The 22,856-nt window shown below is 51.5% G+C and overlaps 1 protein-coding gene across 1 annotated transcript in view; it reads left to right on the plus strand.

The window, feature by feature from the left end:
* The window catches only part of INPP5D (inositol polyphosphate-5-phosphatase D), a 125,016-nt gene that overhangs the window by 64,730 nt on the left and 37,430 nt on the right, over positions 1-22,856 (plus strand). The window contains exons 6-17 of the mRNA XM_077155447.1: positions 2,924-3,011; positions 7,216-7,296; positions 7,483-7,554; positions 9,062-9,185; positions 10,928-11,034; positions 13,043-13,145; positions 15,812-16,008; positions 16,379-16,496; positions 19,182-19,278; positions 19,815-19,953; positions 21,691-21,799; positions 21,954-22,042. Coding sequence (XP_077011562.1) covers positions 2,924-3,011; positions 7,216-7,296; positions 7,483-7,554; positions 9,062-9,185; positions 10,928-11,034; positions 13,043-13,145; positions 15,812-16,008; positions 16,379-16,496; positions 19,182-19,278; positions 19,815-19,953; positions 21,691-21,799; positions 21,954-22,042 — 1,324 coding nt within the window. The remainder of the gene's footprint in view (positions 1-2,923; positions 3,012-7,215; positions 7,297-7,482; positions 7,555-9,061; positions 9,186-10,927; positions 11,035-13,042; positions 13,146-15,811; positions 16,009-16,378; positions 16,497-19,181; positions 19,279-19,814; positions 19,954-21,690; positions 21,800-21,953; positions 22,043-22,856) is intronic.

Below are 22,856 nucleotides of genomic sequence, written 5' to 3' on the forward strand. Positions count from 1 at the left end.
CGGTCCACTCAGCCCTGCACGCGCGTGGGATTCACCTTTGCCTTTTCTATAGGTTGTATCAACACCCGCCAAGTTCTTTCATTTGGACCATTCCTTCAGATAAAGTCATTTGGAACCCCCCAAATAAAAAATAATAATGACGGGTTCATTTGCTTAGATGTCCTAATAGATATGATACAATTTAAAACTCATTTCTAATTTTAAAAAGTCGTTTTTCAAAAAAAGGACTAAAGAGGAACTCTCTAAGGACAGGGAAACATTAAACTCACTCCATTGGACATTTTAACAAAAGAAAAAGAGGTGCCCTTTATCACCTTGTTATTTAGTGCTGTGTGGAAACTATTTTACTAAAGGGAGACAAGAAAAAGGAGCAAAGACCGAGGAAGCAAAAATAGAGACAAGAAAGTGTCAGACCATTCCTTCTGGGTCTGGAGACTCTGGATGCGCTGGAAGGGAATTGGGTGGGAATTGGGGGGGAATCAGGAATATCCCAACCTTGAGAAGGAGGCAGGCGGCGCTGTGGCTGGGGAAGGGCTGCGGGCAGCCTGGGAAGGCCGGAGGGTGGGGGTGGCAGGCAGGGGGCCTCAGTCCTCCCAGCCGTCTCGGGCCTGGCTGGGGCTCCCAGCCCTCTTTGTCTTGGCTGCCCGACAGTGGCAGCTGTGGCTGCCTGCAGGCACACGTCTGGGAGCTGGTGACCCGACTGGACAAGCTCCTCAGGATTCCCATCGTGGCCCCTTATCTCTGCCCTGTAAGGGGCAGCTCTTCCAGCGTCTTCTGGGTCATCGGTCATTCCGACACGTCCAGACATAGCTGAGGGCCAAACGTCTCAGAAGAATTAAACGGGCAGAAATGCAGAGAAAAATAGCCTTATTTCCAGACCCAGTACTTCAGGCTGTGTAAATCCTCAAGATTCAGTTTGCTTGTCTGTGTGTGTGATTTAGGATAACGTTTTGAAAAAGGAGAATGAGGGAAATCTATTTAGTGTCCAAACCTTCCAAATTAGTGCTTTCGAAACTTTTTTGGCTTGCAATTATTTTACGAAGTGACACCTCAAACCATTCTGTGGACAGAGGGGCAGAGCAGCTCTGGTCAAGAAGAGCAGAGAACCAAGCCCCTGCTTGCCCAGCGCTTGATGCCCTCCCCCCTCCCCCACCCTTTGCACCCCCAAAATGAACCCCACCATGGCCAAGAAAAGTGTGCACAAGGTCTGAGCTAAGGGAACGGTGGAAAAGAGTAACTTGTTCAGTGAGACTGAATAGAAGCACACAGAAAAATTAACTCAACTCCTCACATAATAAAAAAAGATTCCAGTAGGAAATTAAATATATATATAATATAAATGTATATATTTATATATGTGTGTGTATACATATATATGTAGTTTTTCGGTTATTTTGAGATGTTTGCTATTATAAATAAAGGCTTCTCTGAACAGCATGTTCATATAGCTTTACTTATTTTGAATTACTGTCTTAGGATAATCACAGATTATGGCTCTTGATAAATATAATCCATTTATACAGAGCTTTTAAAAGTTGTAAGAAATCAGTTTAAAATGAGAAAATAATTGCTCCCTAGTAAATACTGAGGATACATTTTTAACTGAGGTCAGCAAAGAAATCTTTGCTGAAAAGATGAAAAAATAGAGCAATAAAAAAATTTAAAATCACTTTATAATAAAATCCAGCCTTCTTAGCATAAAAATAACAGTATGGGAAAGACAAAAAATACCTACAGCTCCTAGATTAAATTAAAAAGCAAAGCCATAGGTAAAGAGTTTATACCACTGTAAATAAATTCTGAACCGAAAATAGATAAAAGATATGCATGAACTGTTCATACAAAGTGAAATATGGTAGAAATCAAGCATGGAGAAAACCACTTAATGATATTAGAACCTACGGATATGCAGAACCATTTATCAGTATTTAAGTGCAGTGTTGCACCATTAAGAGAGAGAAGAAAAGAATCAAAGAAGGCGGGCAGGACATCAGGGTCAGTCCTGACGCTGGGTAATTGGAACCATCACTCAAGGGTTTGGCAGTATTTTTCAAGAGCCACAATCTCGGTTATGCTAAAACCATCATTCCAAATAAGTATAGCTATGTGAACAAGCTGTTCAGAGCAGCCTTTATTTATAATAGCAAAGATTTCAGAATCACCCAAACATCTAGCAATCAATTTTGGCACATTTAACAGAATATTTTGGAACCATTAGAATGCTCAGTACGTAAAAACACATAAATGGTTTTTTGGTGAAATAATAAGTGAAAATTAGAACTCAAAATTCTCTGCCCATGGGAAGGGAAATAAAATTGATAAGGCCCTGGAATTGGGGTAGTTGATGGACTAGAAATTCCCATCCCCTCTGGGGCTCCTCTCAATTGCTAAAGATGGAATTTAAAGCAAAATCCCCAAACCATCAGCAGCAGGAAGCCCCTGGGGCGCTATTTAAAATGCAAATTCCCGAGCAACCAAAGCAGGTTGGGGCCAGAGATTTGCATGTTTAAGTTGGGATGGGTGCGGGGAAGGGGCGAATCTTAGAAACGCCAGAGGTTGGGAACAGCAGGTCATGTCCTGATTTCGAAGCACAGTTTTGTGACTGTAGAATTGCCTTTTCTACAGGCTAAACAATCTAGTACGGCTAAGCGGAAACCGAAGTAAAAGCAGCTCTGCACATCACAGCTCCAGCTTCGTCCAGGGTGCCCAGGACGGGGAGGTGGCGGGGGTCACAGGTGGGGGAAAGGGCGGGGCAGCATGAGAGACCAGGACCTTTGCCCGGACTTGCCCCTCTGGGGAGGATTGCCTGCTTTGACCAGAGCAGTTGTGATCTTGACTCCAGGTGGAGCCCGAGCTGCCCTGGAAGCCCCTGTGCGCTCCCACTAACCCTTGACCTTCACCTTATCTCCTTTCCAACCCCCAGAGAAGTGGTCCGGACCCTTCCTTCCCTGGAGTCTCTGCAGAGGTTGTTTGACCAGCAGCTGTCCCCCGGCCTACGCCCACGATCTCAGGTAAAGGGTGTTGGGCTGGAAAGGTGAGGTGGAGACGGGCAAGGGGTGGGGGCGGGGGTGGGGGCTGAGTCAGCAAGTGCCAGGAGGGCTTAAAGCGAGGAAGGTCGCTGCTCTGTGCTTGCTGTGCTCCCAGAGTATGTGTTGGGGGGGGAGGGGGCGCCTACACCTCCCACCCCTCGACCTAAGGCATTCCCGTTGCCCGACTTCGATTGAAGAATTAAGATTTCAAATGCTGCACCCATCAGCTAAGCTAACCAGACAAGGAGGCAAACTTGGGCCTTTCCCCCATCATTTCTCATCAGAATCCGAAAGGACATAAAAATCTGAGTTGACTGAATTCCTCTTAATCCTGCTTCTTGCCCCTGGGGGCAAAAAATATGAGTAAGCCAAGGCAGGTTACCAGTGAACAAAGAGAAGGTGTCCCCGCGCCACGCTGAGAGACAAGCTGCTGGCAGAAAATGCTGGCTACAAATATAAGCGACAAAGGATGACTATATATATTTAACTATAAACAACCCAACTTTTTAAATGGAAAAAGATATAAGAAAGGCAGTTCACAGAAGAGGGACCAGGAAAGGCCTCGCTGGTGGAGGGGCCGCTGAGGCTGGGACACGGCAAGGTGGCGGAGCAGCAGGGGCTCGCCCGGCTCAGCTGTGGGGAGTGGAAGTGGGTTTTCTGGAAGGCGGTTTGGCCATTCGCACAATGAGGTTCAGACCCCACCCGGGCCGCTGTCCAGGGCGCACGTGTGCCGCGAAGGGTGCTTCCTGAGCAGGCACGCAGGAAGGCACCTGATGGCGAGGTGGCTATGTCGAGGGTGCCGTGGGCACCTGTGCAGGACACTGCGAGGCGGGACGCGAGGCTCGGCCGGCCGGTTAGACCAGACGGACTAGATCACTGGTCACCGCTGGTCACCGCGGGGAAGGGCCTGGGCTCGGGGAAGGGGACCCGGCAGCGCAGGGCCGAGCGTTTGTCCTTACTGTTTATTTGTGTTTTAACTGAGAAGACCTATTTGTGTGCTGTTTGTACAACTTACTTTTGTTGGGGGGAAAAGTAATTTTGCTTTCCTTGAAGTGAATGATGGGTAGATAATTCAGGAAAACAAAAACCAGTCTAGGCGCAGCAGGGACCGCTTCCAGATGCTGGAATGTACACGGGCTGAGTGGGAAGGCGCGTGGGTTAGGACAGCGAGCAGACGTGAGCTGCCGCGGCTGTTACCCCACCGGTGCCGTCACACCGCAGGTGCCCTGGCAGAGGTCGAGGTGTTGGCCTTCGGTGCAGGACGGAGCCACCTGGGGGGTTGTGTCCCACGTGGACGGAGGAGGGCCCTCGCTCCCAGCCGCTTGGGCGACCCTCAGTGTTAAAGAAAAGCAGAGGATGTCGTTATGCTTGGGGTAGAGGAAGGCACTCTGGCCCCGAGGTCAGAAACACCTCGTGCAATTTCGGATGCATTTCTGACCCACCTTGCCAGGTCTGGGTCTCTGCAGTGGGCTGCGGGCTTATTTTAAGGGGTAAATGAAAGTGTGCCTGTGAGCCCACAGGCTGTGTCACCATCAAGTCCTTTCTTTCCGGTAGGCGTGGACCCCTGCAAGCTGGCCTGCGGGTGGGGCTTGGGGGTGGGTGGGGTGGGGAGCTGGGCCTGCCCTGTGGGAAAGGAGAGTCCACCTTTGTCCTGGCAGCCAAAAAGGGCAAGTAAATGACCAGGTGAAATCTTGGGTGGGCTCAAGCAAAGCCTCAGCCTCACAGTTCCAGGCTAAGCAGCAGGTCAGCCCCAGGGTTTCTCAGCCTCAGCAGTACTGACATTTTGGGCCAGGCCATCCTTTGTCATGGGGGACTGTCCCCTATGTTATAGAAGGCTCAGCAGGGTCCCTGGCCTCGGCCCAGTGCATGCCATTAGTATCCTCCTGTGGTCATAACCCAAAATGTCTCCAGGCTCATCATATGTCACTGGTGAGAACCACTGGGCTAGTCCTGGGTGGAAAGCTGTGGTCTACACCAGCTGTGGGACCCTGGGCACATGAACTCACTACTTTGGGCCTCAGTTACCCCATCTGTAAAGCAAGGATTAGAAGAATCTGTGCACATCAGGATTAGATGAGTTCATATATTTCAAATGTGCCTGGCACATAATAAAAACTCATCAAATAAGCATTATTGTTAGGCAGAAGTATTTTTCTAATACCTTTTGTTCCAGGAACTAACTCCCAGCTTGTCAGTAATGTCACTTATGCTTTGTAAGATTTGGCCAGACCTCCCCCCAATATCACAAATCAAAAGGAAAGGAGGGGGCGGGCCGCGGTGGCTCAGCGGGCAAAGTGCTTGCCTGCTATGCCGGAGGACCTCGGTTCGATTCCCGGCCCCAGCCCATGTAACAAAAACGGAGAAACAGAATACAATAAAACAAGAAAATGTTTAAAGATGTTTCCCTTTCTTCCTTCCTTCCTTCCTTCTCTCTGTCTTTCCTTTAAAAAAAAAAAAAAAAAGGAAAGGAGGAAGGGTGCACGGGTGGTTCAGTGGTAGAATGCCCTCCTTTCATGCGGGAGACCCAGGTTTGATTCCCGGACCGTGCACTGCCCCCCAAAAAAAGAAAACAAAAGGAGGAAAGGCAGCAGCCTAACCTTCCACCGTGGGCACCCCAGGGAGACAGTGGGCAGCTCCACATGTCCCTGGGGGTGATGGGAAGGCAGTAACTGCTGTCCTTTCCTTTTCTGGGGGGATCAGCAGCCATAACCCGGCGGTCTTGGACTGCACAACCACTGAGCTGCCTGCCTTCTCATCCAGCAGACGGCCTCTCTGCTCTGCCCCCACCCGCGCCCCGGCTCCACTCCTTCGAGCAACATCCCTGGTTCAGTCCTGTACACTCAGTGTGAGCCTTATTACGGAGCAAGGAGAAAGCCAGAGTCATTAGAGAGCCTTGGCCAATATGAACTGCTGTGAAGGTGGGGGCGGTGGGGAGGATGGCCAGGACCATGGTGGCAAGGACAACAGTGAGGTGTCATTGGCTGTGGTGCTAATGCTGGACGAGTGGCCTTGGTGACCATGGCCGTGGCGGTGGTGGAGACGCTGGTGAAGCCTGCAATGCTCTTGAAGGTGGTGTGGTGGTGAGGGCAGCAGGGTGAGGATGGAGGTACTGACCGTGGAGTCGTAGACAACAGCAGCTGGGTGGAAAGTTGAGGCCAAACCAGAGCAGCCTGGCTAGAGTTTTGAGAAGGCACAAGGCAGAGGTGTAGCTCGTGGCTGGCGCTGCCCCCGCTCCATCCTGCCTGGTGTTCAGAAGTCCCACGTGTGCCTGGTTTCCATCCCACCCTAAGGGCAGGGCTGGTGTCTTGATGCTGGGCCACTCATGCCTGGCTGCGTGTCCTGCACAGATGGGGTGCTTGGTGAACGCTTGTCCTGGCACGAGGTAGTTGGAGACCACGGATTTGGTGCCGAGCAGACATGACTTCAAGTCCTGTTCTGCCATGTACCAGCTGTGTGACTTTGGACAGGCAGCTTTAGCTCTCTGTATTCATTGAACAACTTGACTGGTGCCTTCTGTTGGCCAGGCACCATTCTAGTCTCCAAGGAAGCACCACTGAACCTAGTAGGTGGTCCCCACTCTCATGGGAAACATACAGTGAACAAAGAAGTGATGGAGAGAACTTTAGCTCATGGTGATTGATAAGAAAATAAACAGGGTGGTTTGGTGGCCATGACTCGGTGACTCTTTTAGCTGGAGTCGCCAGGGAAGACCTCTTTGCAAATCTGAGTGCCAGATGACAAGGATGCACCCTCTGCAGGTAAAATTAGTCTGGTCTCTGGGGATTCCTCAGAAAGAAAGATAATTTTCTCCTTGCAGAGGAAGCAACTTGCCTGGCGATCTCTGCTTTGGAAGGCGGGCAGGAGCACCGGGCAGCAGACCTAGGGAAGGCTGAACCAAGGACCCTCCAGTCTGGGCTTAAGCAATGGAGTGGGGCAGCTGAGACATGCTGGAGGAGAAGCAGACTTAGGGGGAGGAAGAAATACAGATTTATTTTTTGGTCCCTGGTAATTTTGAGATGATTGTCCAATATTCCTGATTTCCTGATCTGCCAGTGGGAGATGACAGCAGTGCTTGGAGGGCTGCTGGTGGGTGAAATGAGATGACAGGGGAAAACACCCGGCGTGTCCTCTCGGTGGCCAGCGCCCTGCAAACGCTATCCTTATTTGCCCTTTGCCTCCCTTGCAGGTGCCTGGGGAGGTCAATTTGGTCAACATGGTGGCCAAGCTCAGCCAACTGACAAGTCTCCTGTCCTCTATTGAAGATAAGGTACGGGTGGGGCTCCTGCAGCTTCTCTTGACTTTGCCTTTCTGGGCAGAGAGGTCCCTCCCCTCCTCTTTGCCCAGGAAATCTGAGCTGCTCTGGCTCTATGCTCCCCTCGACCCCCAGTCTCAGACGCTGCCCACCCCCGCCTTGGCCTCCCAGCCTGAAGGGACTGTGCCTCTGTCCCGCCAGGTCAAGGCCTTGCTGCACGAGGGTCCCGAGCTGCCCCACCGGCGTTCCCTCATCCCCCCTGTCACCTTCGAGGTAAGTGGCCTGTGAAGGGGTAGGGAGGGGATGGGGGGTTGGTCCGGCAGAACTGCCTCCCCAAGAGGATGCTGGCATGTTGGAACAGGTTTCCAGATCCACCTGTGGCACCCCCTCGTGGGAGACCCCCAAGGGAAGAGCATCTCGTGGCCACAGATTCTGCCCTTCCCAAAATGGGGACCCCCAACTGTCCGCGAAGTAACGCTGCAAAGGGAGACCGGGGAAAATAATACAATTCCTCTGCTTTTCCCGAGAGTGACTGAGTTAGACTCTCCAGTTCTGGTCCTGAATTTGGAAACATGGTACAAAGTCCTCTCTAGCCCTAGGGATAATGCTGAGTATTAAGATGTGTTCCCACTTGCTGCACAGAGCAGGCCTGAGCAATTGTCTTTTTATCAAATTGCTATAAGTAAATGGTCAATTATTGGTTGTAACAAGGCCTGAGAGTTTAAATCCACTGCTAACATTCTTCTAGAAGCCTATGACACATCAGGTTCTGGGGCATTGTCAAATTAATCCATGAGTGGGCCATTTTTCCAGGTGTTCCTTCTGTTTCTTCCGTCAGTCCTGGTGGCAGAATGGCTGGAGTACACAGTCGGTGAGCTCCTGGAGCTGGGCTCGGGTGATGCCCATGGAAATGTTGGGGTGCTGTGCTCAGGACGGGGAGGTTGGACAGGCCCACATGGGACACCAAAGGCTCGTTGCCCAGGTGTCGCCCAGCCGGGAAGACGGACCAGCAACGACCCGGGCAGAGAAGGGGTGGACGGTGTTCTGGTTTGCTAGCTGCTGGAATGCAATGTACCAGAAACGGAATGGCTTTTAAAAAGGGAATTTAATGAGTTGCTAGTTTACATTTCTAAGGCTGAGGAAATGTCCCAATTAAAATAAGTCTATAGAAATGTCCAATCTAAGGCATCCAGGGAAAGATTCTTTGGTTCAAGAAGGCCGATGAAGTTCACGGTTTCTCTTTCAAGTGGAAGGGCACATGGTGAACACAGTCAGAGTTTCTCTCTCATCTGGAAAGGCACATGGTGAACATGGTCAGGGTTCCTCTCTCATCTGGAAGGGCAGATGGGGAATACAGCGTCATCTGCTAGCTTCTTCTCTTGGCTTCCTGTTTCATGAAGCTCCCCAGGAGACATTTTCCTTCTTCATCTCCAAAGGTCGCTGGCTGGTGGACTCTGCTTCTCGTGGCTATGTCATTCTGTTCCGCCATCTCTGAATCTCCTCCATTCTCCAAAATGTTCCCTCTTTTATAGGACTCCAGAAACTTATCAAGACCCACCTGAATGGGTGGATTTGCCTCCAGCTAATCCAGTTTAACAACCACTCTTGATTAAATCACATCTCCAGGGGGATGATCTGGTTACAGTTTCAGACATACAATACTGAATAGGGATTAGAAGAAACGCTGCCTTTTCGAACTGGGATTAGGATTAAAACATGGCTTTTCTAGGGGACATACATCCTTTCAGACCCTCACAGAGGGCTTGTGCCTGTTTTGCAGGTGAAGGCAGAGTCTCTGGGGCTTCCTCAGAAAATGCATCTCAAGGTCGATGTTGAGTCTGGGAAACTGATCATTAAGAAGTCCAGGGATGGGTCCGAGGACAAATTCTACAGCCACAAGAAAAGTAAGCCCCCCTGCGCCAGCGACAGTGCCGTGCTGGAGAGTGGCCAGTGGCTGCCTCTAAGGAGAGCAAGTGTTCCCAGCAGCCCACCCCTGCGGGCCTGTCCCTGTCCTGGAGTACTGGCTCAGCCTGCCGGGGCCGCTGAAACAAATCCCACAGGCAGGGTGGCTCAGACAGCAGCAGTGTACCATCTCCCGGTCTGGGAGGCAGATCTCTGTGGCAAGCTGGGGGCGGCTTGAGCCCCACCTCAGCCTCTGCTTGTGTCCCATGGCCGCCCATCTCCTTGCCCTTCTGACTGTGCAGCCCACTCCACGTCTAAGCGCTCCGTCCATTTGGAATTATGGCCCGCCCTCATGCACTCGGGCCTCATTTTAGCAGGCTCTCCAAAGATCCCACGTGCGCATGAGATCATGTCCGCAGGACCAGGGGCTCGGCCTCAAGCCTGGCTCTGTGCCATCCACAGCAAACCCGCATGTGCCCTCCCTGTAGCCACCTGGGTAGCGCCGCCCCGCCCCCAGCTCCCGCCCAGGTCCCTGCCCTGTAAGCGTCCACCCCTCCTCGGGACCCCTGGGGAGACAAGCTTACCCCAGCCTTGTTACACGCAGCACACCCTACCCTGGGGAAAGCTTCCATGTGTGTGTGTGCGTTCGTGAGCTCTCCCCCCCTAGTAGCCGGTCTGATGCGCCCATCCCCTCCCATCACAGTGGTAGTACAGGGCCTTGCACAAATAAGGTGAAAAAAATGCTCGTTGAATGTTTGAGATGATGTAGCAAGGGGGGAGGGCATGGATTCTGGAACTAAACTGTCTAAATTCACATCCCTACTCTACCCCTCACCAGCCGTGACCTTGGTAAGTTGCTTAACCTCTCTAGGCCTCAGCTTCCTCCTCCATAAAATGGGGATAGTAAGGATGGAGTGGATAACACATGTCCACTCCTTGGGATAGGACCTATGCAGTATTTGGAACATACTTATGTTTTAAAAAATTGTCATTTAACTGAAACTGAAATCTACCTGGGACTGGCCCTGTGCTGTAGCCTCCTGCTTTTGAGCCGCACCTGGGCTCTGATTCCAGGATCCAAGGTATGTTGGGGGGGATCAGCAGGTGGGGTGAGAGTCTGGGGACCAGGCCTGTGCAGTGAGGGGACAAATGCAGATAGCAGAGCGGGCGTTAGGAGTCAGCCGCGCGTCCCAGCTCAGCCTCTTGTGACCCTGGCTTCCTGCCCAGGGGCATTGGCAGGAGCATCTCATAAGGCTGTTTTGAGCCTTAAATGGGTGGGTATCAAAATGTGCAATGCCACGCGTCTGGTAGCTGCGTCTCCACTCCCACCATCGTTCAATCATCCTTCCACGGCGGCCGGGTAGAGCTGGGATCCTAAGCCCACGGGCTGTGAGGAAGGCAGAACTCTGACAATTTCTTCCCCCCATCTTTGGTTTCTTTTTCCTCTTATTGAATTTGGGTCCACCCTTTTTAGCTGTAACTTCTTCTCCTTGACAGGTAAGAGGAAAAGTGTAAGTTTCAAACTAAACCCTTTCAACACAGCCCCCTCCTGCTCAAACCATCAGCAATGCCCCACTTATCCTGCCCCAGCTGGCTGCAGGTGGAGGGGCCTGCCCTGGTAGGCGTGCGCAGCTCTGCGCTAATGATCCAAGCTCTTTTCTCCTCTGTTCTGCTGTCCTTGAATGGGGCACCTACTGGCTGAAAGAATGGATGGGTGAATACATGGACTTCTGTCTCTCCTAAGTCCTGCAGCTCATCAAGTCTCAGAAGTTTCTTAACAAGTTGGTGATTTTGGTGGAAACCGAGAAGGAGAAGACCCTGCGGAAAGAATATGTTTTTGCCGACTCCAAAGTAAGTGACAGCAAAGGTCTCAGATGGGCAGAGGGTGGAAGGGGATGCGTGTCTTTTGAGAGTCGCTGTGCACCGGAGAGCGTGCCTAGGGGGCTCACGCGTGACCACCTGGGAAATCTGAGCTCAGAGACCTTAGGGAGCGTGTTCAAGGTCAGCTGGGATTTAAGCAGCCTCAGCTCCGTCTGAATCTGGAGCGCATGTGCCTCTACCGAGCTGCCTCCCAGCTGAGGGCGTGTCCTTTATCACGCACCCCCCCTTTTTTTTTTTAACTGCTATTTCTTTATTATTCTAATTTTTATTAGAGAAGTTGCAAGTTTGCAGAAAAATCATGCATGAAATAGAGAGTTCCTGTAGTCCAGCATGTGGACACTTGGCACTAGTGTGGTACATTTGTTAACAATTCACAAAAGAACATGTTTATAATTGTACTATTAATTATAGTCCATCTTTTACAATTGGGTTCACTGTGTTGTCCAGTCTTATATTTGTTTTTTTAATTTTTGTTCTAGTAACATATATACAACCTAATGTTCCCCCCCTTTTAACCACATTCAAATGTGTAGTCTCGTGCTGTTAATTACATTCACAATGTAGTGATGCCATCTTGCCTGGGAGGCTTTCAGCATCTGGATTCTGAAGCCCCCTGGGCACCCCTGGATTTAATTCCAAATCCTCCCCAGTGCTTCCCAAAGACATCTGTTTCCCCCCTGTGCCCCTCCGGCAGACCTGAGACCCCTAAGAGGACTGGATCCTGGAGTAGGGGGTTGGGAGGGATGGGATGGAAAACCCAGGCTCTGTAGGCATCGAGGTGAGCTCCAGGCAGCCAAAGGCAGGGGCGCGGAGAGCTGGCCCTTTGCCTCTCGAGTGTGTCCTGCCACCCGGGGAGGCCCATCACGTGGGACTTTGGGCACCTGCAGGCTGCCCAGCGTTGGCTGAGCTCGTGGGCAGGGCTGGGAGGAGTGAGGGCAGGGGGTGGGGGGCAGGGAGAAAGTAGAGCGGGGCGGGCAGCGTTCTGGGCCCACGGGCACTGGCCTGAGATCAATTCTGCCACATTGCTGCAAGCTTGGAAGGACCGAGAGGCAGCTGCAAACTGAGCCCTCCCCGACTATGGGCAGGTTTTGCTAAGGCAGCCCCACTTGGGTGAACTGGCTGCTTCACAGCTGATTTACAAAGAGATTTGCAGTCCTTAGGTTCAGCCGTGTGAAATCGCCCTCTTTTTGGCTCTAGAACATTTAAGCATTGACAATTTCATATGGTTCAGTTTAATGCTTGACTGTACACTTGTTTGAAGTCTGTCTCCCCCACTTGCCTGAAACCTAAGAGAGGGCGCAGGCCAGGTCTGCTTTGGGCCCCTCTGTGTACCTAGGAAAACCAGATGCAGCCTGGTAAGGAGGCTGGAAAAGCCTGTGTGCTCTTTTCTTCTTAAGATTTCTTTCATTTAACTTTTCTTTCATTACGTAAGTAACCTATTCTCATTGGTGTAAAATTGAACAAATACAAACAGCCAAAAGAATCTTTGGACTATAGCCTTCGGTGTTTTCCTTTTACGCAGTGAGGCTATTCAATACTGTTTTATGATCTGGATTTTTATATTTAACAGTATATTGTGAACATGTGTGTCCATCCAAGTGCTAAAGACACTTTTGGACCATAATTCTGAACTTTTCTGGTATCCTAGCATATGAATGATCCGAATACAATTACTAACGAATCCCCTTAAGGCTGGACCTGAAGGTTGGTTGTTGCTAGTTTTTTCTCCGTTGAAAAACGCCTGCGTGTCTATTGATCCGGGCATTGATTGTTCTCGTGGAGTGACATCTGTGCAGGGGCGCGGCTGGGTCAGAGAGAAGGCGGTGTCGGACTGTGGAGGCGCAGCTCCAGGCGGCTGTCCCGGCGTTCACACCGACTCACCCTCTTCTCCGTGTTCTCGAAGCTGACCAAGTCCTTTGAAAGGTGGCGTGTGCGGGGCGGCGGGGTCTTTCTCAGTCTGTCTGTCCTTCCTCCCTAGAAGAGGGAAGGCTTCTGCCAGCTCCTTCAGCAGATGAAGAACAAGCACTCGGAGCAGCCGGAGCCCGACATGATCACTATCTTCATCGGCACCTGGAACATGGGTGCGTCCGGACACTCCCCCCCCACACTGCCCCTGCTATAGTCCCCTTCCCCGCCTCGGGCATCCCCACGTGATCTGCACAGCTTCCTTTTCCTGAGATGGTTTGCAAGAGAAACAAGCCAGGGAATGCTCACACCCCTAGAGTAGCAAAAGTGGGGTGATTGCATGTCTAAATGGAAAGTTAGAGGTAAAGAGAACAAATACTGAGGTGAAGGGGCTCCTTGGCCCCCTACCTGGAAGAAAGAAATCTATGCTGGAGAAGGGTTGCCAGATTTAGCAAGAGATAGATGGGTGGGCGGATGGATGGATGGATGGATGGATGGATGGATGGACGGAGGGGTGGAGGGATGGATGGAGGGATGGAGGGATAACAGATGATAGATGAGTAGACAAATGATTGATTGATAGACGACAGCTGATACATAGATATGCAGACAGATGATAAGAGTATAATAAATACGTAGATTGACAGCAATAATAGATGGTGGATAGCTGATAGATGGGGAGGTAGGTAGGTAGGTAGATACAGAGGATGCCCAGTTAAATTTGAATTTCTTATGAACAAAAATTAATTTTTAAGGGAAATACTCAGCCAGAAATATATACATACAGGATGCCCAATTAAATTTGAATTTCAGATAAGCAGGTATTGCATGAAACATACTTAAACACTGAAAAACAATTCGTTGTTTATCTGGAATTTACATTTGGTTGGGGATCTATGTTTTGTCTGGCCACCCTACTGTCCCCTCCCTTTGTTCCAAGCAGAGTCAGGTCCACATCTCCCTCCCCCAGCCCCCCCAGCACCCCAACACCAGCAGAGCAGGTATCGCCTGAGAGTGTTTGGCAGGAAAGGGGTGAAACCAGCCCTTTGTGGGGGGCTGTGGGAGTGGCTTGGGGTCATTTGGAAATTAAACCACAGCCTATGACACATCGTGGCCTTTCCTCAGGGCGGGGATGAGCCAGGGTCTCCCCAGAGGCCAGCGGGAGTAGCTCCTGGATCCCCAGGTCCAGGGGTTTGGGGGCCACAGCAGCACCGCGGTAGATCCGTGAGCTCCACTTCTAGCCTTTGGGGTTCTTAATGACCACCTGGCTTCTTCCGCTGTCACTCTGGGGCCTGCACACCTGAGCCCTGGCCTCTTCCTTTCTCTCTCTGAGCAGAGCGCACTCAGGTTTTCTGGACAACCCAGGGTTGCCCTGTGGCGCAACAGCAGGGGGCGCACTTCGTGCAGGAGACAGTGTGGAAGGGGCAGACCGGGGGCCACTAGAAGGGGCGGGCGGGAGGGTCTCCACCAGCAGACATCCGCCAGTCCCTGGTGCTTGCACAACCCGCGGGCCGGGAGCCATGCGTGGGGTGTGTATACAGAGGTGGGCAAGTTATTCCATTCTTCACCTCTTGATACCTGTGGGCCGAGAGAGTTCTCTGCATTTACTCATCCCCATGGGCATTGCAAGGAGAAATAAACCTTCGTCTTTCCTTCATAAAGCTTTTTCTATTCTTTTTATTTTTTTAAAATATTTTTATTGAGAAATCTTCACTAACATACATTCTTTACATGGTATACAATTGATGGCTCACATCACATAGCTGTGTATTCATCACCGTGATCATTTTTTATAACATTTGCATCTTTCCAGAATAAGAAATGAAGAGAAAAAACTCATACATCCCATACCCCTTACCCCTCCCTCTAGTGTTTCCATCTACCCAATTGATTTTACCCTTTGTCCCCCCCATTATTTGTTTATTTTTTATCCATATTTTTTTACTCATCTGCCCACACACTGGATAAAAAGGAGCATCAGACACCAGGTTTTCACAATCACAGTCACATTGTAAACATCTTTATACAATTGTCTTTAAGAGTCAAGGCTACTAGAACACAGCTCTACAGTTTCAGGTTCTTCCCTCCAGCCACTCCAATATACCATAAACTAAACAGGGATATCTGTATAATGTACAAGAATAACCTCCAGGATAATCTCTCAACTCTGCTTGAAATCTCTCAGTCACTGACACTTTATTTTGTCTCATTTCTCTCTTTGGTCAAGAAGACTTTCTCAATCCTTTGATGCCAGGTCCTGGCTCATTCCAGGAGTTCTGTCCCCGTTTGCCAGGGAGGTTTACAGCCCTGGGAGTCCTGTCCCATGTAGGAGGGAAGGCAGTGAGTTCACCTGCCATCAGCTCAGTTTTCCAAATGGGAATGGGGAGGGAGTTGTTCCAAACTTTTCCCATCCCTCAGCTCTCGCCTTTGCTGACTCCCTGCCACAGGTTAGAAGGTCCGTCCTAAACCTGTCATCCTTCTTGGCCGTCTCACCAGCAGTAGGATGTCCACTCCCAGAGGGCCAGGACTGTGTCTCAATGAACTATCACTGCCCCAAAGCCCAGGACAGTGTTTGCATATTGATTGCCAGTTCCCACCCAGAGTCTTCAGGGGTTTCTAGGCTTTGAACCTTAGCGTTATCTTCAAAAAAGAGACTCTGCTGAGCTCTGACCCTGCAGGCGTGCTGGGAGATGTTGGTACTTGGGTGTCCCCCCCACCTCGGATGTTTTTGTATGGCTGGGTAACCCCTGTCCTCCACGCTTCTCCCGCTCCTCTGAGTCCCCCTGATTCCTTGGACTAGATGTGCCTTTGACTCACTCAGTGTTGGGTTTTGCTGTTGAAGGTAACGCCCCCCCTCCCAAGAAGATCACGTCCTGGTTTCTCTCCAAGGGGCAGGGAAAGACGCGGGACGACTCTGCCGACTACCTCCCCCACGACATCTACGTGATCGGCACCCAGGAGGACCCCCTGGGGGAAAAGGAGTGGCTGGAGCTCCTCAGACACTCCCTGCAAGAAATCACCAGCATGACTTTTAAAACAGTGAGGAGCCCGCCCGGGACCCTGGGGCAGGGGCTCCCGGGGAGCGTCCCAGGCACAAGACAGGCAGGGCTGTGGGTTCCCAACTTCCAGAGAGGTCTGGGTGCTCTTGTGGACCCCCACCTTCCAGGCCATTAAGATGCAGCACCCGGGAGCATATGCAGCTGCGAATAGTCTGGAGTCCCCCAGCTTCCCTGTCCCTGCTTGTAAGAGATCATCTTTCCATCTGAATCCCAAAGCAAAGACTGCTCAGCTTCGTCTCATCCCTAGGGCGTTGTTAGGAAGTTTAGGCGGCCGGGGCTGGGTGTGAGTCACCGAGCGCGGGATTGTGGGGCTGGTGTCACCACCTCATCCCCATGCTGTCCCCCTTCAGATTGCCATCCACACTCTCTGGAACATCCGCATCGTGGTGCTGGCCAAGCCTGAGCACGAGAACCGCATCAGCCACATCTGCACGGACAACGTGAAGACGGGCATTGCCAACACGCTGGGTGAGCCGGGGCCAGCCCCAGGACGGCAGACCCACGGCCGGGTGCCCCCTCGCCTCTGTTCCCACGCGGGGGCGGGGCTGCCCCAGGGCCTCGGGGCTTACCGCAGTGCAGCTTCTGGTTCAGGGGGACTTGGAGGAGACCTGAGATCCTGCATTTCGAATAAGCTCACCAGGGCTGCTGGCATACGGAGCCCTCTGGGTATCAAGAATCTAGAACAGGGGTTGACAAGCTTTTGCTGGAAAGGGCCAGAGAGGGAAAAGCTGAAGCTTTGCAGGCCACATTCACCTCTGCTATAGTTGTACAAAAGCACCGACAGACAATCGGAAAAGTGGGTGAGAGCGGCTGTGTGCCCGTAAAAGCTTCATGACACAAATGGGCAGTGGGCTGGCTGGGGCCCAGGACTGTGGATGCCAACCCCCGATCTGGGTCCCGTTCACCCAGGCTGGGCCGGAAAACACTGGAACCCGCTGTGAGTCTGTGGGTGCTAATCACAGGCATTTATGGGAACTGAAATAACAGGGGACTGCTGGGCTGTGAGTGTGTGTCATCTGATTGCAAGTGTGTCCGTGAGTGTGTGTGAGTGCCTGAGTGAATCAATGTTTGTGTGCGTTTGTGAGAGTGAAGGCATGTCTGTGAATATGTCTTTGTGTGTATGTATGAGTGTGAGTGGATGTCTGAGTGTGAATCTATGTGTGAGTGTGAAGTTGTGTGTGAATGTGAGCTCATGTCTGAGTGAGTCTGGTGAGTGTGTGCATGACTGGGTTTGAATCTATGAATATGTGTGAGGATGTGTATGAATCTGAGTGTATATGAGTATTGGGGCATGCGAGTGTGAGTGTGTGAGTGTGAGCACGTCTGAATGAACCTGTATGTGAGCATATCTGAGTGTGAATGCAAAGATTCTATCTGAATCTTTGTGTGTAGGCATGTGTGTGAGTGGAGGATGTGTGTGTGTGTGTGAGTGTGTCAGGAGTTGCACACAGGTGGGGTGGAGGCCGGGCCAGCAGTTTCTGGTGGTTGGAGCAGGACAGTGCAGGGGCCGGTGATGGGGGGCGGCCATGGTGGAGCAGGAGGCTTGCCCTCAGGCCCGCAGCCTGTGCCCTGCACGCTCCCCCGCTTCCCCTTCTGCCCTCACTGTGGGAGCCACGGAGCCCGCTGAAAAGTCCCGGCCCTCGGCTGCAACCCTGCTGGGCCCCTGCCCAGCTCCTGTTGGTCTGGGTGCCAGATTAGGGTGCACCGTGGACGGGTCCTCCACTGTCATAGGCACTAGCAGATAAGTGGAGACCCAGTAGAGTGTCAGGGCAGAGAGGGACCCTGCCTGTCTCGAGAATCTCTGAGAAGGGGGCTGGGGCCACTGTCTGTGGGGAGGGAGGAGGGATGGGCCCTGGGCGAGCCTTCCGGGCAGCGGAAACAGCCCCAGCAAAATCCTGAGGCCAAACAGACTAACTAATGATACATACACATATAGCCTGTATTGTTTCTACAGGTATTCAGTATAAAAGAAATTATTAGAGGGTGGTGCAACGGTGGCTCAGTGGCAGAGTTCTCGCCTGCCATTCTGGAGACCCGAGTTCGATTCCCAGAGCCTGCCCATGCAAAAAAAAAAAGTAGATATTTTACCTTCCATTTTTCTTACTGAGTCTCAGAATTGCACCATGTATTTTACACTTAATGCCCATCTCAGTCTCGTTGAACCACATTTCAAGTGTATGATGGCATGTGGTCTCTGTCCCACCTACCTGATCCTGCCATTGTCATGACAGCAGCCCGAGACGAGACATAACCAAATGCATGGGACAGCGTGCCACCAGAATGTTATTTATGGATGCTGAAATTTGACTTTCATGTAAATTTTATGTCACAAAATCTTGTTTTGATTTATCTTTCAACTATTTAAAACTGAAAATCATCGTTAGCAGGCAGTGGGCCCAGCCCTGACCTAGAAGGCTTCTTGAATGCAGATTCCTGGGCCCCACCTCCAGAAGGCCTGAGGAGAGGGAGATTGGGGTGGGGCCCGAGAACCTGGAACTTCTGACAGGTTCCCAGGTGCTGCTTGCTGGTGCTGTCGGCCGGGGCCCACACTTTGAGAACCACTAGTCTGGAACATATTTAGACTTTGACGAAAGGCACTTGCTCACCATACCAGCTTGTGGTCCTGCCAGGAACCTTGAGTTAGCTCAGGGGGAGGCAGCCCACTCGGTCCTGGGGCCTGGGCACCTCCTGTGGGTCTTTTTCCTGCCTGTCCTGCTGCTTTCAGCAACCACTGGTCTCTGCACTGATGTCTGTTCCTGCCTGGCCCGCGGGATAACTGGTAGACCCCGTACAGAGGGAGCTGCCGGCGGGGTGAGGGTGGGGGGAGTGGATTCCACCACCGGCAGCTCCTCCCTGCAGACAACCTGGAGGCTGCTGGCCGCTGCCCTGTACCCCTGGGCCTGACCCCTGCTCTGGGGAGACAGGCCCACGCCTGCTTCTGGGCAGGTTCCAGGGAAGCATTTTCTTGGCCCCCAAAGGAGCTTTCTCTTCCAGAGCGCCTGGCCCAGCCCCCCTCCCCAGTGAAGGTTTTCCCTTCCTCCTTCACGGTCCTCCTTCCCACCCCTGCTTTGCTCATTCTTCATTAACCACGTCCTTTTATCCTGATCCACGCCCCCAGCTTCATTTTGACCTCTTTCTCCACGCTACCTTTAGGGAACAAGGGAGCTGTGGGTGTGTCCTTCATGTTTAACGGGACCTCCTTGGGATTCGTGAACAGCCACTTGACTTCCGGAAGCGAAAAGAAACTCAGGTGAAGCCTCTCATCCCAGAGAGCCTGCATTTGAAGCGCTGCCTGGGCAGGCCCCCGTCCCGCTCGGCTACGCTGCTGGGACCCTCGTGGGTTTACCAGGCGCTCACTGGTCCCATTCCCGGCACAGTGACCGCGCGTCAGATACATCTCGACTGGTGTCTTTAGCTTAATAGACACCTAAATGCCACTCTCTTTCCAAAGGGAGAGGCTCATCCGAAGCACCCTTCAGATCAAAGTTGGTTTTACCTGGTGGCCCAGCCAGGAAGCCGACCTTCTAGAATATGCACAGATCCATTTCCCTGCGGGGCGGGTGACGCTCTGTTCCCCCAGCTCCTGCCCCCTGTGTTCTTAGCTGACCAGACAGGCCCTTTGCCTGCCGCCGTCCCCACTGCCTGTGAAGCTGCCTTCTGTGCTTGCCCCAGCTGGGCTGGAGACCCACGTCTGGATGTCCCCCCCATTCCCTTTGACTTCCCGCCGGCTAGCAGAGTGGGGAACTCGTGACCCCGGCCCAACGGCTGCTTTTCTCATTTAATCAGGCGAAACCAAAACTACATGAACATTCTCCGGTTTCTGGCCCTGGGAGACAAGAAACTGAGTCCCTTTAACATCACTCACCGCTTCACCCACCTCTTCTGGCTCGGGGATCTCAACTACCGCCTGGAGCTGCCCATCTCGGTAAAGGCCTGTTCTGGGCCAGTATGCTGGGGAAGGGGCTCCTGCGGCTCCACTGCTGGGGAGGGTCACTGGGAGATCCGGACCCCGAGCTGGACACTCGTGGTTATAGAGCCTCAGCTTTCCACTGTGGCTCACCCCTGCTCGCTCCTTTCTCCCATGTCACTGTCATGGCCGCCCCCTCTCCTCACTGACCCTATGGCCCTGTGGTCAGCCAGTAAGTGGTAGTCCTGCAGCTTGTGGGTCCCAAATGCCCAAGAAAGGTATTTGAGCAGACCCACGCATGTTTTCTTACCAAATCCTGGGCCAGTCCGAGGAAGATGTTCCTTCAGTTGGATGCCCACCCATGGTCCCATCTGCTGGGGAGGAGGGAGGCATAGTGTTTCTCACTATAGAGGGCTAAAGATTCCTTGGCAGGGGTGTAGGCAGCCAAGCCAAGACAGGTCTAGAACCAGAACCTTGCTGCTCTTTGGTACTCCCAAATTATGGGGCAAGGGAGAGACAAAGCCATCCTGTGGGCAAAATAATGCCCGTCTGCCCAGAGACCTCAGTTCACAGCCTCTACGGGTGTTAAAGATGTTCTTTAAATTCTGCAATTCTCTGAGGGAAGAAGGGAGGAAATAGAAACTGACCTGATTCTACAGAATGGGACACTGAGACACAGACAGGCCAAGGAAATCATTAAGAACCAGTTACAATCACAGACCAAGTTGGGATTGGACCCTGAGTCCCACAATCCCAGATGTGTTCCAGCATCATTCCACATCCCTCAGCTGCCTCTGGGCCTCTCACTACCCCACCCCTACACCTCCTTTCCTCACGAGATGCTACTTGCTACAACTCTTCTCCTCTCCCCCATGGCTGAGAGGGCAGATCATGGAGGTGGTGAATGGGGACCCCTTTACTGTAGGGCCGTTGCTATTATGCACACTCCCCAAGAATAGCCAAATGCATTCAGAGGCTTGGGACCTGGCTTAGGCTGCTAAGTACTGAGACAGCTGGTTCAAGTTGGCGGGAGAGAGGACCGATGGGTTCCAAAGCCAGCACCTTCCATTGGTGTCACCCCAACTCCGCCAGAGAATAGCCTGGATCAGGAAGAGCCAGAAGCCCACAAATTTGGGGGAGTGGGCCTTCAAATATTTTTATGGGGTTACACAGGCTATCTCATTTCCCTCTGAAAGAGAGAAAGATGTACCTATCTCTAACGAAGTTTTACTAAAAATTATACTAAATGGAGAGAAGGGTCATGGAGTTCCTGCTTAATGGGAACAGAGTTTGTCTGGGGGCACGAAACATTTTGGTGGTGATTGTAATCAACGCCACTGAATTGTACACTTAAAATGGTTAAAATTGCAACTTTTATGTTATGTATGTGTAATCACAATAAAATTAAGAAAGGAGGAAGGCAAAAAAAAAGCCACAACAACCTGACGCATAGATCAGCTTCTCTCAACTAGCTATTAAGGTGTTTGCTTCCCTGGTTTAAAAAAAAATAAAGATACTGAAAGCCAGTGTGTGCAGACTAAAAGTCTATATGCAAATTTGGAATCGCCGGGAGCTGCTGTTATCCTCATGATATTTTACTACTCATACGGTTCCCCTTATAAAATGGGTGAGTGCTAATCTGCTGCAGGGGCTGGGCACGTAGCACTGGTGTGGGCAGGGGGCGGGGGTCGATGCATCCTATTATGTGGGTGAAGAAGGACTGTCTCACCTGGCCTGGGCATGCCCTGTTCCTAGGAGGCAGAGGCCATCATCCAGAAAATCAAGCAGCAGCAATACGCAGACCTCCTGACCCACGACCAGCTGCTCACGGAGAGGAAGGAGCAGAAGGTTTTCCTGCACTTCGGTAAGAACCAGGGGCCTCTCCGGTCACCGTTGCATCTCCCCTTTCCCTCCGAGTATCTTTAACCAGGGGAAGGATCATGCCTGGAGAAGAGGGAAATTTGGTTAGATGTGAAACTTGGGCAATCCAAACTGAAATCAAAGTCTCTCCATTTCAGAGGAGGAAGAAATTACATTCGCGCCGACCTACCGCTTTGAAAGACTGACTCGGGACAAGTACGCGTACACTAAGCAGAAAGCCACTGGGGTGAGTCCTGCCCCCCAGATGCCGCCCCTCCGCTCCGCTGCCCTCGCTCGCCCCACCCACGTGGCAGAGCGAACGAATGAAAATGAGAAATCGTGTTGCTTCGTGTCACTGAGCAAAAACCTTCCCTAAGACGACACAGGAAAACCACACTTGCTCACTGCAAAGAGTTGAACTAATGACACGTATGATTTACTGTCCATCTCAGATACTCTAAGGTTCTGAGAAGCATTATTTCTTTATCAGAACCTTTAGAAACTTAAGAGATTATGATTCTCTATGAGAAGATTAGTATGCAACATTTCCCAAAGGTTTTGGTTATGAGATACCAGTTAACATCTTATAAAGTCACTCGTGTCCCAAGGAACCGTGTTTGGGAAGAGCTGCATTCAAGCATTCATTCATTCATTTGCTCCACAGCTATTTACTGATGGCTGGGCACCCTGCTTGCTGAGGGGGATTAAAGATGAACGAGATACCTGCCCCCAAGAAGTTAATGGCACAGAAGACAAGGCTAGACAAAATATACAACTAATTGTAATTCAGAGACAATGTGATAACTCCAAATGCTGTGAGGAGCAGGCAGAAGCAGAAAGGATGACTTTAGGACAGGGAAAAGTCCTCAGTGGGTTGCTGTCAGAAGTACCTTGAAGGACAGCTTGGATTCTGACAGGCAGACGTGAGGAGAGGTGGGGGCTGAAACCTTTCCGGAAAGAACTGCTGGAGCAGACGCCAAGGCAGAAAATCCTGGCCCGATCCAAGGAAGCCATCCCCATGGCTGGGTCCCCTGGTGGTTGTAGTGGAGTGGTGAGTTACC

The sequence above is a fragment of the Tamandua tetradactyla genome, chromosome 3 (genome assembly GCF_023851605.1).
Source record: "Tamandua tetradactyla isolate mTamTet1 chromosome 3, mTamTet1.pri, whole genome shotgun sequence".
NCBI classification, from domain to species: Eukaryota; Metazoa; Chordata; class Mammalia; order Pilosa; family Myrmecophagidae; genus Tamandua; species Tamandua tetradactyla.